This window comes from Molothrus aeneus, chromosome 7 (genome assembly GCF_037042795.1).
Source record: "Molothrus aeneus isolate 106 chromosome 7, BPBGC_Maene_1.0, whole genome shotgun sequence".
Classification (NCBI taxonomy): domain Eukaryota; kingdom Metazoa; phylum Chordata; class Aves; order Passeriformes; family Icteridae; genus Molothrus; species Molothrus aeneus.
The window spans coordinates 8,516,487-8,533,059 of record NC_089652.1 but is presented as its reverse complement, the minus strand read 5'-3'; the positions used below and the strand labels follow the sequence as shown (position 1 = coordinate 8,533,059).

The window sequence follows — 16,573 nt, the reverse complement described above, 5'->3', positions numbered from 1 at the left end:
ACTCTGCAGTGACAAAGTCACAACCCCTTGCTGCAGTCATTCTGTGGTAATTATGGTACCTACAAGCACTATGACTGATTGCTGTGAATAACTAACAAAAGCAGATGAGTCCCTGGAAAACAGACAGATGATTGCAAATACCCTACAACCACCTGAAATGACATACCGGGGAACATGACGGAGTTTGGAGCTTTTTACTTCTGTAAATATAAACACTAAGCTTTTTTTCTTTACTTAAAAAGTAAAGAAGGTGGGAAATTCTTAGATAGGTGGCAAATTTCCTCAGAAGAAAAGATAAATTGAGAGACTCCTGTGGAAAGGAGTGTGGCTTGAGTAAGCACATTTTAGGACATGGAGGATTTGTTTGTCCTGTGCTAAAAAAATAGGCTCATTGCCTTCTGCAGAACTGGGTAACAGGTGGCAGAGTTACAGGCCCTCATGTGAAGACATGGTCAAATTATTTCCTTGGAAAGAAAAAGCATACTTCCCTTGTAACACAGAGCCTTTTAAATATCAGTTTAAAACAGTTCACAGAAGAGTTTTCTTTAAGATATAACTGGAAAATATATTCCATGTGTTGATTTGTAAAGCAACACAGAAATTCAAAGCATCTGAACCTTCTTCCTCTGGATCCCATAATCCTGGGTCATTGTGGCTTTTTACTGGAGCATGCACTGCAAACATACAGATGAACTATATTTATGTTTTAGCTCACTAATAGGAGCAATGACAAGATGCCATTTGTTATCACCAGTGTAGGGTGTCCTACTGTGTCAACTAAAAGGTTAATGTTGATATTACAATGAAACAGATGACTTTCTTTATTTCACAGAAGCGAGAACTAAAATAGAAGAGTGAAAAGGCAACAAAGTAATTTCTCATTGCCTTCTTCTTCAGACTATTCAAAATATGCTGAAAATGCTATGTTGCTGTTGTAATTGAGGTGACAGAGAGCTGTACCTGCAAAATTCATCAGCCTCTTACAAGGAAGGGAACTGGTCAATGGTGAATATTCCAAAAGGCTCACAAAAGCTAAGGGATGCTAGTGGTGACACAGGAAATGCACAGTTCAAATGTGCTTCATGATTCTCCTGCTCAGTCATGGGGAAAAAAATTCTATTAACATTTCAAACTGAAAATTAATTTCTCTCTCTCCTTTTCTTTCTTACATGAAGTCTCTGCTTTATTATGAAATTATTTTAATTTAGCATAAAACAAACAAAAGATGTTTTGTCTTAGTGCTGGCCAGAACTTCCTCTTCTTTATTTTTAAGCTATAAATGCCAATAAAATCACTTTTCAAAGGTCTTACATTTACAGAATAGTGTCTCAGACTAATTCTACATGGTGCAACTTCTCCTAGGCAGAAGCACAGCCTTTAATTACATGCTTTAATTATGTGCAGGTCCCAGATTGAAACCCTGCTGTTAACTCCTGCAGTTAACTGTTCAATAAAGCACCTTCTCACTCCTAGAGCCTGAAGAAGTGCTCTTAGCAACAGCTCTGTGAGGGAGTGCCTGCATTTTTCTTGGCAGACAGAGGTGTGTCAAAGTATGACTCAATCACCTTGAGTTCCATGTTATTTCTGCAATAATTGTATATATTCCCATGCAGAGCTGCTAGCAGCATGAGCCTCTGCTCCAGCCTGCTATTGCAGACACAGAGTGATGGACTGTCTGGGTCTGGACAGGAGAACCAGTGGCACCATGAAATCCATGGAGCAGATGCAAGACTGACATTACAGAGAGGAGCTAATGAGACTAGAAATCATGTATTTCCTTTGGAACAATTTAAATCTATGCCTTGCCCTGCCACAGCTGCCACTGCCTTTCTTCACTGAGCACTAAATCCCTAGGGAAGTATATCCTCTCAATAAGTGCTCAAGGAACTCTGTCCCTGACACTGCCATTGCAAGTTTGTTTATGATCCAAGGTGACCATATTTCTTCCTTCAAAAAAAAAAAAAAAAAAAAAAACAAAAACAAAGCAAAAAAAACCCAAAGACAAACAGTTCTCCTTCTGACTTGCTACACATCCTTCTGCCAGGTTAATCATTATACACAGAGCTGATAAATTGAGTTGCATTGAAACTCATGATTACCCCATATTGGACACTAATAATTTATACTTTGAACAGAATATATCTGCAGCAGTAAGTGATAGATGCTTATTTGATAGCTTAAAGGCCTCTATTTATTCTACTGACCTATTTTTTCCCTCATTATTAAGTTTTTCCATTCTGCTCTGCTGTCCTTTGCATCATTTGTGGCATTGAGATATCTTTCCCTAGGCAATGTTCAAGTCATTCTTTTACAAACAGTTTTCACTGGACTCCAGGATGAAATAAAACAGAAAGAAATTTTGAAAAATATTCTTAATATTGACTTTTAAAACAAAATGCAGTTATTTTAAAGTGAAAATAATACTTGTGTGAGGTGCCAGGCTAGAAACACAGAAAGGTTTGAATACACCACATCCATTTAATAAGATGCTGACTGTCACGCTGTCAGCAAAACTGCTCTGCTGAGGAGCCTCACTTTAATTTAGAGTAACAAATTCTTGAAATAAACATCTGAGGTGCTCAATTCCCTGGTGTGCCAGAAAGCTACTAATTTGCATCAAATGCTTTTGTCCTTAATTCACTCTGATTCTGATGGAGACAAAATAGTTAACTAGCCATTCACTGTGACCCCTGAGAAGGAAGCAGATGGTTCAAGACCAAAGTGTGCAACATTCCAGCTGAACAACAGACAGAACAGGGAGGCCAAGAGGAATCTTACATACAGGACTGAGCTTCTAAAATAGATTTTTAATGATTCTAAATGTTTGGGTGATTTTTCCTTTTTTTTTTTTTCCCTGCTTCTCGAGTAATATAATTCTACCACAACAGATAGATCATACAAGAAAAAATTGAGGCTAATGGTAGTTGGCAAGATAAGCATATAATCTGCATTTAAAATCTGATGTACATTCATTGATATAAAAGGTAGGAAAAGCACTACCTCCAAAGTTAACTGAACCAATGCTAAATATGAGGTAGAATTACAAGCAAGCCAACAGTGCTTCAAAATGCTACTGACAAAGGAATTGCTGCAATGTTTTAAAGTAAATGAGTCAAGTGACATGAACTTAATATTTGGATTATTGTTCCTCCTCAGGCTGGGTATATAATTCCAGTGGATTATAATTATGAGCTACATAAGATTCAGTGAAAGGTTAGAAGGATATATTTAAAATGTTATTCACCAGTCATAAATAAGACTTTTAAAACACCAGGATAATTAGTTCCATTAAAGTTACATCTCCATTGATAGGTCTCCAGCTCTTGCTAGCACAAGTCCATCAGCTGATCTGTCTGTTGTGTCACACAGAAATGTGTTAATTAGGCTTATTCATAACTTCCTTTGTTTCAGAGCCTAAAAGTTATGCCTACATTTCCCTTCCAATGCTAAGGTAAAATTTTCAGAGCTACAGGAAACAGGCTGTGGAGGAAGGCACTGAAGTCAGCGAGCCCAGTTCCCAGGCTTGAGGCTTCTCCTCACTAGGAGAAAATGACATGCTCTGTACAATCTCTGTACTGGAGATACTCAGGTATCTCCAGTACTTTCAGAGTTGAATTCATTATTTGGCTGTTACTGTTATTGTGAATCACTAAAGACCACATCCTGATATAAGATTCTGCGTCAGTAACATACATGGAAGGTCTGATGCTGATGAGAAATCGAGTCAAAACCAATGCATGGGTAGAGTTTTGACTTGAGAAGAATGTGTGCAGGTTAGTCCTGTGAGGACAGTGCTGAGGAGGATTATATATTGTAAAATCTGTATTTCAGATAGCTAAGTCAAACCAAGTCAGAAACTCACAGCTGTTGAGGACCCTTGGTTCTTGGAGTCTATCAGAGAGATTCCCTAAGAAACAGCACTACCACTTTGCACTCTATACCAATGTATAGTTCCTTACTAGTTCCACTGCTATTTTCATGTAATACAAGCAAAGCACCTCAAATAACAACCAGTTAACACAAATAAGCTTGATTTTAATTTCGTAGAGAAGCACACCGAGTAAATCTTGAATTAACTGATATTCTGGGACAGTGCTATTTCAAGAGGTCCAACAGGGACAGTATTTTGAAATACAGACCCACATGGTGTGAAAACCACATGCCTTTTTCTCTTCCTACATACAGGCAGCTCTGACTCTCACAGAATCAAGCACACACATTGAGAGCAGAACAGCAGACGTGATGACACAACGAGATGCAATACAGATCTCATTTCCTAACAGACTCCTGAAGGCTGGAAGGCAAGCTTCCCTGCCATCACTTGCTTCATTCCCTGCTTCATCCTTTCCAGACCTGGGAGACTCAGGAACTGATTATACACCCAAAGACACCCTCAGCAGTGAGATATCTTTGGGGTATTTTTTTGGTCCACTAGAAGTTAACCGTCCTACCAAGAAAAAAATGCACTTTCCTCTAGCCCCATTCCCACACACACTCCCTACAGCTATTTACACCCACGCTACAGCTCTTTTTAACTGTGTTTAAAGAGCTGAGAGCGAGAGAAATGTGCTGCTGCTGCTGGTGCTCCTCCTCCTCAGGTGGGCGGGTTGGTAGCTGGTCAGTTTTCTGCAGCACTTCTCATTGCTAAATGCGTGGGAGACTGAGAGCAGAAAGGGAAGGAAGCGGTCCTCTTAGGAAGGGAGGCGTATCGAAGCGAGTGGGAAGCAAATAGCCCCTTCCCACCCGCACACGTGCAATTATATGCAATTGAAAAACGCACACAATAGACCTGCAAGCAGAGCTTTCCAAGCTGTAGTCCTAAAAGGTATCAAACAGCTTGGGTCTCAAAGCCAAAGTCGGGGGTGACCAGATCTCTGGGAAGACAGCATTTTTCACCCACGGAGAACAGGCTCGTGGGGAGGAGAAGGAGGAGGGAAGAGGGCGTTCCTTACAGTTATGGCTTTGTACGTAGGTGGAGGGTGGTTCGGGGAGAGGAGTGACAGATTGCTGGTGGCAGCAGGGAAGAAAGCTGTGGGAGGGTGTTTGCCCAGGGTCCCGTCTCACCCAGGGGCTCCTGGCAGGGTGGCTGCAGTACGAGTGCTGTGTCTAAGGCGGGCTGGTGGGAGGAGAGGAACTCACTGCTGGGTGGACCTCGCCTGGATCCTCTCTCGTCATCCCATGGACACGGCAGCATCTGCAGCAGCACACAGCCACTCCCACACCTTCCCCGGTGCTCTCTGAGGCCAAAAGAAAAGGAAAACTCTTTCGCTCACACAGTTTCATTACGGATTTGCTTTCAGCCTTTTCCAAACACTTTCTAGTTCCCCACTGATAAGATGCAAATCAACGGGTGAAGAAAAAAAGAAAAACAGGAAAAAGAAAAGTTGATTTTTCCCCTCACTCACACTCTCCTGTTACAGGAGAAATTCACTACTGCATGGCATTAGCTGTATGCCCTCATCCCAAATCTACGATTGCAGATGTTGTGTGAATGCATGGTCTGAAAGGTCTCTGACCAAAAGCCCTGGGGAAGGCACACTGTTCATATGAAATGACTCAGGTTACAGCAAAAATTCATTTCTCCATATTACATAGGTGTTTCAGTCCTTCTCTAGGTCGGTCTGTTGTTAGAGAGTGAAGAAACAGATTTGTTTTCTGCTTATTTTAAGTCTATTTCTGCTCTCAGTGATGTCCCTGGAAGATTCTACTGCAGACCTGAGCCTTTACTAGTATGTACCCAAGCTGGCAGGAGGAAATTTCAGCCTGTGTCACTTGTTTTCAAGGGCTGTCAGCTGAGCCTGGACTGAGAAATAACAATGTGAGGATTATTTGTCAGCACAGTAATAACCAGTTAGCAGGCATGAACTGGAAATTTCCCCATTCTGTTCCCCAGACCTTCACAGACTCCTTTTCCTTTAACCTTCACAGGCTGTAAGGATGCACTCACTCCCCACACTTACAGAAATGAGATGCCAGCTGTTAGACCAGCAGAGGAAAAAGACTGAATTTACAGCAAACCTGGAAACAGCAGCATGGGACATGATGAAGTACTTGTACCATTTATTATCTGGTCCTGGTCAACTACTCTGGCAGCTCTCAGAGGCAAATGTGAGGCACAAATTAATGGTTAACTAGGGCTGAACAGGCAGCGCACAGAATGCAGCTGAGCTGCTCCTGGAATCCTTCTTGAGAGCAAGAGCTCCCACATTCTAAAGTTACATGTTTTTCTGGAAAAGAAACAAAAAAAAACCCAGAAAAACCCACCCAAACCAGAAACAAAACCTGAAAACATCTGCTCAACTCTACAGACCTCCTACAGTCTGCAACTTGTTTTCTCTTTTCAAACCTACTGAAGGTGCTGCCAGGAAACTTCTCCAGGGGGAGGAATTACAACCTGCTTATCCTTCTGGCTATTGCACTTACACTCTCAGTTCCTGGCTTGGTCCAGTATTGTGCAGCCCTCTTTGCCAATAGTAAAATAATCCATAAACTCCCAGGTTAAAGATCATCTCATTCTGCTCATTCTCAGGCAACTCCATTATTTTCACTCTTTTCCCACCACCTACTTAGGAAAGTCTTTTATTTACATTTTAGAAAGCATTTTCACTTTGATATTCTGAAAAAATGGGGTGTGCAGGAGGATTATTGAAAAATTAGATGATATCTGAGTTGCTTTTTGGACAGGATTGTAGTCAGCTAAATAGCTGTGAAAAAAATAGCAATTTTCTAACACTTAAGAATCCTCTGCCCCTAAAAAAAACTATAGGTAAATTCAAGCCATCAAATTCAAGCAGGTTTAAAAATGAAGCCTCAAGGAAGATGGCTCTTATGTTACCACCCCTTCTTAAAAACTACTTTAAAAAAAAAAAAAGGAAAGGTTTTAAAGAAAACATTAAATATAAATTCAATATCAGCACCGTGGAGAGAAATCAGAAGTTGTCTCAAGGCAAGGCTTGCTGTTACTTCATTGTTTACAAAGGAGTAGGCCCACTTGTGTCCTAAATCAGACCTACAGCTGGAAGACTACAAAGGGTTTACACCATTACTTACACTGAGGACAGGAGGAGAAGAGATCAAAATCAGCATAAGTAAAAGATGAATTGGATCACCAGCTTCTGTTTTGGATCCCCAGGAGCAGACATCCCACATAATCATGTCCTGATCACAGCCTTGCCCGTGTGCAGGTGGGATTTATGAGGAGATTTCCAGGGCTTTCAAACTGCCTCCACCTGCTCTCACCCAAGGTTAACTTCCACACACCCATCTCTTCATTTTCCCAACATCACTAACAAAGAGATAATCCCACAGAAAAGTTCTTTTCATATTTGTCTGTGAAATGTAGAGACTTTCAGTCACAGGAAATGAGAAACAAAAATGTTACCTGCTTATCAAACCCTCTAATTAGTAATGCGTGGATGAGAGCTGCAGAGTTATCCTCAAAAACAATTTTTAAAATAATTAAGTCAGGGTTCAGGTTTGCCAGCTGTGATAATTTGGTGTCATTTAGCCTGGTTTAGATTTTAATTGCATGGACTTGATATAATGCACACAAAATGACACCAATAAGCTGCATCACTGATTATCATATAACCTTTAAGTGAAAGTTGGAATAGTCAGGATCACCTAATGAATTCTTGCAATTAATCAGTTTGCAGTAGACAGGCTCCCAGCGCCTGGAAAAGCACCTCATGTTCTGTTCCCAGTTATTTTTTGTTCACATTGTACAAGACTGAAAACTGAGACTGCGTTAATACAGAAATGTTCTGTATTTTTTTTTGTGTGTGCCTATTTAGTTTGATTAAAATTTTTACAACCAGATTTAATATACTCTGAGAGTCATTGCAACGGAAATGCCAACAGAGATGACGCTGATATAAGCAGGGGCTGAATCATTTTAGAAATAAAGAGCAAGGTTGCCCTCTGGAGACTTCTCTAGAAGTGCTTCTGAGAGCTAGGACTTCTGAGAGTCTGGACTCTTCAGTTTTTCAGTCTTCAGATTGTTTATTATTTCTTATCTACAGAATTTTCTTTCTGCCCAGCCGAGGTCTGACCTGCAAGGCAGCCAAGGGCACTCTGACCACCCACGGGGCGGTCGTGTCTTTTTATACTAAAAACTATGTACATCATATTTACCTTTATTTCCCAATACCTTTCACCCATATTAGCAAGTGCACCTTCACCATGGACCAATCCCCAAGTGCCAACATCACCACAGAAAATGGATGACAAGAAGAAGAAAGAAGAAGGACAAGACACGCCCTGATCCCTCCATCTTGTCTCCATAACCCCCCTGTACCAAAACCCCTAAAATCTATATCTCACCCTGTAAATACATCATTCCTGCACCATTCACTCCCAAGTGACTCTCATGTCCTCAAACAGGTGGCACATCCCTAGAGGGATTGAAGTCAAGCCACCAGATGCTCCTGGCAACATTCCAGGATTTCCAAGCCCCCCCAAGGGTTCTCTTGGTAACTCTGGACATCCGGAGTGATGTGCTGAGTTCCCACATATGATGAAGCTACATTTCAACCTAATGCACTGTATTGTCATTTACCCCCTGGTTCATTATGTCTTTTCAATAGCAGTCTCACGTGTCAGCCTAAAAAACCAGTCATGGAATGGTCTTAGTTACTGAAATCCAAGTGAATTTTGTATTATTGACTCCTAGAGTGAAAAATTCTCAAGTGCCTTAATATTATTATTTTTTTTTTAAAAGGCAATTTTCACAGTTGCAATTTCTGAGTCTATTTATGCTGAACGCACAGGCTGTGTTTGGGCTCACCGTCATCTGTAGCTACTGTTGGGGCAGTAAACGTGCTAGTTCTAAATGTAAATGTAAATACATGCTCTCCATGTATTTACATTGACACAAATTCATGTTCTCCCTGTATTCACCTCACGGATAAGCAGTTCTTGGTGGGATGTTAATCCTTAATCCCACCTCACCCGCTGCCCGTGTGTGAGCAGCTGCGAGGGCAGTACAGGTGTGCCTGGTGTTTCAGGTGCAAAGGGTGAAGAGAAGCCGGGAAGGCAGAAATTAAGAAACCAGTCTAACTGCTGAAAATAATAATCAGCCTGCATGCAGCTGCGGCGCACGAAGGCAGTTTGGCAATGCGAGCTTTCCCCACCTTCAGCAGCCAGCCCCACGGCTGATGTTATTGCTGCCACTTGCGGCATTGCTCGCTCCACCGGCAAAGCAGCTGCATCTCCAGATGCCCTCAGACCACCCGGCCTTATCCACCACGGGGAGCAGCTCCCTTTCCCTGCCCAGGTAAGGAATCTGCCTTGTTTACTGCAAAAGGGCTGCTCGTGGCGGCGAGGGGGCGGCCGCCCCTCAGGAGCGGCTCCCGGTGCCTCGGAGAGCGCCGCGCATGCGCCCCGCGCTGTGCCGGGCCGCGGAGCCGGTGAGGGAGCGGTGCCGCCATGGCGGGCCCGGCTCTGCAGGCGCTGCCCAGGTAACGGGGGCCGCCCTGAGGGGCGGTAGCGGCGGCGGCCGCGGGGAGCGAGGGGAGCGCCGGCCGAGCCTGCCGGGGATCGCAGCCCCGCAGCTGCTGCGAGTTATAGTTCGGGCCTAGATCAGCCAGGCCTTCACTAACTTTCACTTTCAAAAACAAGCATGCGATTAAAAACCAGCGTAGTGTACCGCGGCACTAACACATAACATGGATTTGGCTGGGTTTGTGCGCTGAAGTGGTTGAAAGGTGAAAGTTTCTCACTCCAGCTCTGCTGTGTGGCCAGCACAGCCTTCCTCGGTGGCCATTAATAAATGACAGCCTCAAAATTAATAAATTACTGCTCAAAACCAGTGGCGTGTTCACAGAGACAGCCTGGGTCTCTCCTGTCACCCACAAAAGCGCGAGCTCTTACGCAAACCTTGTGTAAATGTATGTGAAATGTGTACACACGAGGGCAGGTTTGTGTCATGGAAGCTTTTGGAAATAGACGAAGGTTTTGACAAGACTTTTTTCTTTTTATGTCACCATTTAAACGTGCCCGCAAAAAGGCTGTAAATCTTTAAAAGACACAGAGTGTCAATCATATCCCCAACCCCTCTGTCCTGGTAGTTTTCAGGTTCTCCTAACTTGAAAACATTAGTAGCTGATACTGGGATCTGCTATTTATTTACTAGTAAGCAAAGAATTTCCAACTGTTTCAATAATAAAATTTTAATTGGTTCTTATGAGGACAACGTCAAGAAGTTGTGTTCCCAAATTTTTCTGCCACTGCTTTGCTTAACCTGGCAGTCAGATATTTGGGGAATCATGTGGCAGGTTTATGGTTTTAACTGTTTTTTTAATGTTTTGTTTTTTTTTCAGGCTGAGGGCACTCAACAGGCTACAAGTAATATTTCAACATTTGGTAAGGACAGCATCATGTTTGACTGAGTTGGAAGCTTTCAGGACTCTTTTAACTCCCCTGAGACACACAGCACATGCAACTTCTGATGTGTCTGCACACACTGGTTCTCAACTCTGACATTTATTGCTCAGGCATGGTATTGCCCACATCTTTGAGCACTTGGTTACAGGTGTCTATTATACTGTAAATTAAAGCTTGATTTTTTGGCTATACTTTATAGGTATTTCTTTAATTTATAGATAGTTTCTGTGTTAGCTTCCATAAATTCCTTAAATATCATCCCACTGTGAGGGTGAAAATAGTTGAGGGGATTTGTTTTCTGCTGTTAAAAGTTACTTAAAGACAAAGCAGGGTGTACATTTGGGTTTGCAGTGTCAAACTACCAGTAAGGATATATGGAACTGTCATTGTTCTAATTGTTGCAAGTATTTTCAGAATGTCAGTTTTAAGAAGCCATGGATTTCTGTTTTATTAATAGGGTGGGAAAATTTTTATTTGTTTGATTTGATTTTCTTTTTGTGTGTGTTTCTGTTGTAAATTTTATTTAACTGAACTCAAAACCTTACTGTAAAACAATGTGTGGTCCAAAAAATTCTCTGAGTTTTACTACTCTGAAAGGCTCAAAGTAGTTTCCAAAGAACTGTTTAGGAAATGCAAATAGAAGTACAGAGGGAAAAAGTTAGCATACAATTCCAGAATGCATGTTTTGTGATCCTTGATAGTGTGTTTTGAGAATCAATTTCCATAAAAACTTTTGTAAATATGTTACTCAAGTTACCTAACTGATGACATTTGTTTCATTTATTTGTTTTTGCATGCACAGAAAATGTCTAAGCAGACAGACTCAGCAGCAGAAGTGTTGTTGGAAAAGAAAGGAGGTGCAGGAATAATAACTTTGAATAGACCCAAGGCTCTCAATGCACTAAATCTGCCTATGATCCAAAAAATTTATCCTCAAATAAAGGTTAGTAGCTGCACTTCTACCCATCCACTATACAAATGTTATTTGAAACCAGTTTTAAAATGCAGTTAGGCACTTCTTGGTGTACTGATTTAAAGGATGAAAGTTTGTGTGAGTACAGTGAGCTCTGATTTATAGCATGGGAAAAACCAGGCAGTGTCAAGCAAGTTAGAAAGAGGAGACACATCAAAGAACAGGCTGTCAGACAGAGTTACATTCAGCATCCTCATAGGTAAATGCACATCCATGTTAATACCAGGGCTGAATTAAGAACAAGCAGTGCTCATCAGTTGTGTGTTCCTTTTGGCAACACCCACCTGCTCAGTTGGTACAAAATTTGACCCATACAGTGGTGTTGCCTCTTGAGGGAGTGCAATAACACTCCATCAAGAGTGCAGTACCATTTTCATGGCTGAAAATAAGAGATATCAGCCACTAGGAGGCAGGGGGCTGTCAGTGTCATTCCTTAAATGAGAACTCATGGATTTGCAGGCACTGTTTCTACAAGCTAGTGAAGTACCATGAGATTTTAAGCATGAAAATAGTCTCTTTTAATTTAATGATACTATTTATCGTATTCACAGAGTCAAATTCATTAGATACCAGCATTTGTTGGATAATTCTCTGATGCCTTTTGGTGTTTATTAGACATTTTTAAAGCACAACCTGAAAAGGTGTCAGTTTTTGATTTCTGTCAGGCCCTGTTTTGTGGGGTGCTGCCTTTCTTCAGAGGCTGAGAGCTGCACACAGGTGTTTTTCTGAAAGAGGAAAGGCAGCTCTGCTAATCTCTGCTCTCAGGGTTGAATAGAATGCAGAAGTGGCAGAAAGACATTTAGATTTCAAACTTCAGTTTAAGACAATCTATTTTCAAGTATGTTTGATTTGCTTTTTGAAAAAGTGAAGTGTGTGTTAGAGACACTAAACAGATTTTAGTCTTATGTGGAAATATTTACTTATTTTTTAGACATGGGAGCAAGATCCTGAAACTTTTCTAATAATTATAAAGGGAACTGGAGGAAAGGCTTTTTGTGCTGGGGGTGACATCCGAGGTAAGGACTATCCTCACTTAAACATTTGATGTCTTTCCCAGTCACTACTTTGTGTTGATTTCCTTTGTATAGTGTGTCTTGGGTAAGCAAAACCTTGCTACACAAGAGTAAGAGACCAGTTGTGCTGACTCTTAGGACACCTTGATGTGTAGATGCTATTTAAGGTATTTTTCAGGAGACAACTGTCAGGACAGTGTATAAAAAATTACATTTTTATGAATAACTGATTATAGCAGCCAGTCATTCTGGGAGGAGAGGTTCTTGTCTTTACATTTATCTTCCCAAATTTTCATTACAGTCAGCCTCTTTCCAAGAAATTTGAATGGCCCTAACAGGTAGCTCTGATAGTATTGGATAATTTGTGTCTAGTGTTTTATATGGTTAGATACAGATCTGACAAGGGTGATGAATGTATCTGTGATTAATTTTTAGCTATGAACTGCAGGGAATCTCCAAACTGTCAAAATTAGCTAAATTGTTGTAAACTGTAGGTAAACAAGCAGCACAGGTTATTGTTATTACAATATATAAAAAGATATTTTTATGTCATGCTCTAAGTGGCTTCTCATTTTTAGTATTTTGAGTCTTCAGAATAGTCAGTTTTAAGTGACTGTTCTAAATGTTGGTGTGAAAAATATCACAAATGAGTACTGGACATTAGGAGGGGTTAGAAAATGGACCATACTCTCACAAGTATGTGACAAAGTGTCCAGCAAAATACAGTTAAATCAAATTTGAGCCTTATGTTCATATTTTAATTTGAGCAAATTTTCTCAAATATAATCAAGTGGGATTAGGTAGGTCTCTATTTGCTGTAGGGAAAGACCCAACTTATGAGGCATTATTTTCTCTTACTTGTATTTTCTATTAAACTTACAATTATCTTTGGAATTTTTGTTTCTCTTAAGCCCTCACAGAAGCGGGAAAAGTTGGAGATAAACTGATACAAGATTTCTTCATAGGAGAATACAGTCTGAACAATGCCATTGGTATGTTAACAGCAATTTCTGAAACAGTACAGTTCTCATAACATTGGCTTCAAATGTAAATTTATCTCTTTGGTAATCTGTTAAAGACTGTGGTAACATCAGAGAAGTAGTAATTTTTTTTTTAGCAAGTTCAATAGCAGTAATACAACATATCCCATTTTTATACCTTGCATGCAGAATGTGTTTCTTTTGTTTGAGTTATTGTGACAGCTATTTTATCCCATCCCATTATTCTGGTTAGCTGTATTTCCTCTGTGGAAGAATTAGTTTTAACTGTAGACACTGCAGTTCTGCACTAAGTATCTGCTTCAAAGAAGACCTGACATAAAAATAGATGTGTGGAAAATCATTAATATTCAATCAGAAAGCAGAAGATTAAATTATATGAAGGCTTTCCATTTAAATAGACTGCATGAAAGACTAGGGCTGCATAACTCAGGAGTGAGCTGCCTTAGTTTATTGCAGAGACACTGGGTGAAGTTTACTGGAGTGAAGCATATTAAAAAAGGATATTAATTCTTTAGGCTAACAGTCAAGAGTTGAAGGTTTCGATGAGAAGAAACTACTCCAAACATATTTTAATTGAATACAGTTTGAGTTTTAAAATATGGTGTCCTGTGTTAGTCACTACAGGAGGAGGGGTGCTGTTGCTTGCATTGACAGAAGAGCACATCTACTAGAGTAATTCCTGAAAAGTTACTTTCACTTTGTTTGACAGAGTTTCAGGACTGAGCATGCTTGTCATGCACCTTTCTTTCCTTCACCAATACAAGGCAAAAAAATAGCTTAAGGTTTCAAATAGTTGGGAAAAAATAGTATTACCTTGCCAGTTGAACTTGATGATGATTCTGTTGCAAGGGTACACGATTTAAAAGTCTGTTTTCGTCTTTTTAATTTTTTTTAATAATTAGCTGTGTAATATCTCTAATGTATGTAATTGCAAAACCTAGATTTTTGCTAGCTTTAGTATGACTGTATTCCTTTAAGCCTGAGATTTCTGCTAAAAATATTTATTTATATCTTACATATTATAACTTAAAAATACAGCAGGGAGCTGCTGTCACAGCATTGCAATGGGGAAGGCTTGCTGCTACAGAAGTTTGTTTCAGGGAGTAGCATCTACAGCCCATGCATTAGCTTGTATGTTCATGTAAGAGCAAAGTTCAAAATACAATTCTCCTAACATTTTCTAACTACTGATTTGAAGGATTGAACTGCCTTTTAAAATAGTTTATTTTAAACAAGGCTCTACATAGTTGTTACAGAAAAACTCACAGCATGGTTGTAGGGGATACCTGTATCAGCAGTAATTCTGACCTGAAAACACTGAATACAGGGCAGCTGTTTCATTCACAGTCAAGTTCTGAGTCTTTCCATGAATGGTAATTGAAAGCATTGGGGTTCAGTTTTGTGCCATCTAAAGGCCCCAACAGATGAAGTTGGTAATTCAGGACATTGTCACCTGAACCTGCCTGCACCACGTTCAGGGCTGTATGCAAGAGCTGCCATGACAGAACACGCCTGCATTGCAGAATTTACAGTCACATTGTGGCTGGGACCCACCCATGCTTCTGGCTTTGTAATTGAGCACTGAGGGGCTGGAACACACACCCTGCTCCTAATCTAGGCTCTGAGAGGGGGTGAAAGGGCAGCTGCTGTGTCCCAACATCAGACAAAGCTATTTGTGCTGGCTAAACTGTCAGCTACTCACATAACAAACAGGCCAATGCTTGATAGTTGTATAATGTTCTCTTGCAACACTCACAATCCAGTAAATCAGAGACTGGTGTTTCTTTTCATTACTTAACAATTACATGAGGTACCTTCATTGTAAGATGATAATATGATTACTGCTTAAATTCCCATTTATTTTCTGCTGCTCTTGCTAAAGTAAGATGTAGGGAAACCTGTTATGTGGCAGCTAGTCATAGGTCCACTCTTGAAAAAGATGAATGATTGTTTTCCTTGACATTTTTTACAGGCACCTGCAAGAAGCCATATGTGGCACTTATTGATGGCATTACAATGGGAGGGGTAAGTTAAGGACCTTACCTGATACCTGATAGATTGTTTTAAAGTCTCTCATGTTGTGTCTGAGTTGAATGAAGTGCACACAAGGCATTTCCAACCTGTGGATTGAAGAACAAACATCATAATCTGAACCTTTGTCTTGCTTGTCTGGGTGCACTGCTGCCCTTGTAGGGCCTCTGCTGTTCCTTGATAGCTAATACAAGTGCTTTCTCTAGGAAAGGAGCAGAATCCCCTCACAAAAGTTCTAAGAATACCCAGGGGGAGTTTATATATCATACAAAATCTGAGAATAGTTCTCCATTCTAATTGTATTAAAAATAGAATTATATAAAATACATTTAAAGAGCAGCTCTTTGAGAAATTGAGAATTCTAAGCTACACCTTAACAGACATTCATGAGTTTTATATTTTTCCAGCAAATAATCTGGAAGTGCATCTACTTTCTCACCTCTGTAGTACTTTTAAATAATAATTTGTGGGATACTGATTCCACACAACTCACCCAGGGCTGCACCTTATTACTAAAGCAACATAGAGAAGACTCCATCATATTGCTAGTTATACTCAGTGTTAATAATTTTTTCAGCAATTGCTGTCTGTAAGCACTCTAAGTAGATAACAGGGCAATGCCATGCTTTTTTTACATGCTAAAATTCTGTTTTAGTGAGTTTCACATCTGTAGGATATATTTGCAGCGCATCAGAGAGTGGATTAAAATAATCTTCAGTTATTTTTAACACGGAGTTTAACGAGGAAGCCTGTCTGCCATGCCACTGCTTAGATTTGTATTGTTCTCTGCTACGCCCCTATGATATGGGTGTAGAATCTATTTTAAAAAGTTTGTCAAAGATAGATGTGAGAAGTCGAACACTACGTGACCCATGACCTGTCATGACTCTTTTATCTTTCCTTACCCATTTCATTTGTCTGTTTTGCTCTTCTCAGCTTTTCATCTAAACACACAGCAGCTCTCTTGGCCTTTGCTTTTTTGCTACCAAGCCCCAAAGATCTCACTAGAGAGCCATTCTCCCCAGCCTAGCATACATACATTGTTTCCAGCATAAAGGGCACTTGTTCTGTAGCTCTTCTTCCAGAAAAACTGCTTTATTGACCATAGGAGTTCTGAAGGTTCATAGATAAGAGATAGAGAGTCCATTTATTTTATGGACTTTTGAATAATA

At 40.4% G+C, this 16,573-nt stretch overlaps 1 protein-coding gene across 2 annotated transcripts in view; it reads left to right on the top strand.

The window, feature by feature from the left end:
- Nucleotides 1-9,086: 9,086 nt before the first annotated feature.
- Nucleotides 9,087-16,573, top strand: part of HIBCH (3-hydroxyisobutyryl-CoA hydrolase) — a 36,842-nt gene continuing 29,355 nt past the window's right edge. Inside the window, exons 1-6 of one of the 2 annotated variants that reach the window (XM_066553505.1) lie at nt 9,087-9,274; nt 10,320-10,362; nt 11,186-11,326; nt 12,288-12,372; nt 13,281-13,361; nt 15,343-15,395. In XM_066553505.1, coding sequence (XP_066409602.1) covers nt 9,156-9,274; nt 10,320-10,362; nt 11,186-11,326; nt 12,288-12,372; nt 13,281-13,361; nt 15,343-15,395 — 522 coding nt within the window. In that variant the 5' untranslated portion in view covers nt 9,087-9,155. Of the gene's footprint in view, nt 9,275-9,365; nt 9,459-10,319; nt 10,363-11,185; nt 11,327-12,287; nt 12,373-13,280; nt 13,362-15,342; nt 15,396-16,573 lie in introns of those variants that run through there. The other variant, XM_066553507.1, reaches the window with a different exon arrangement.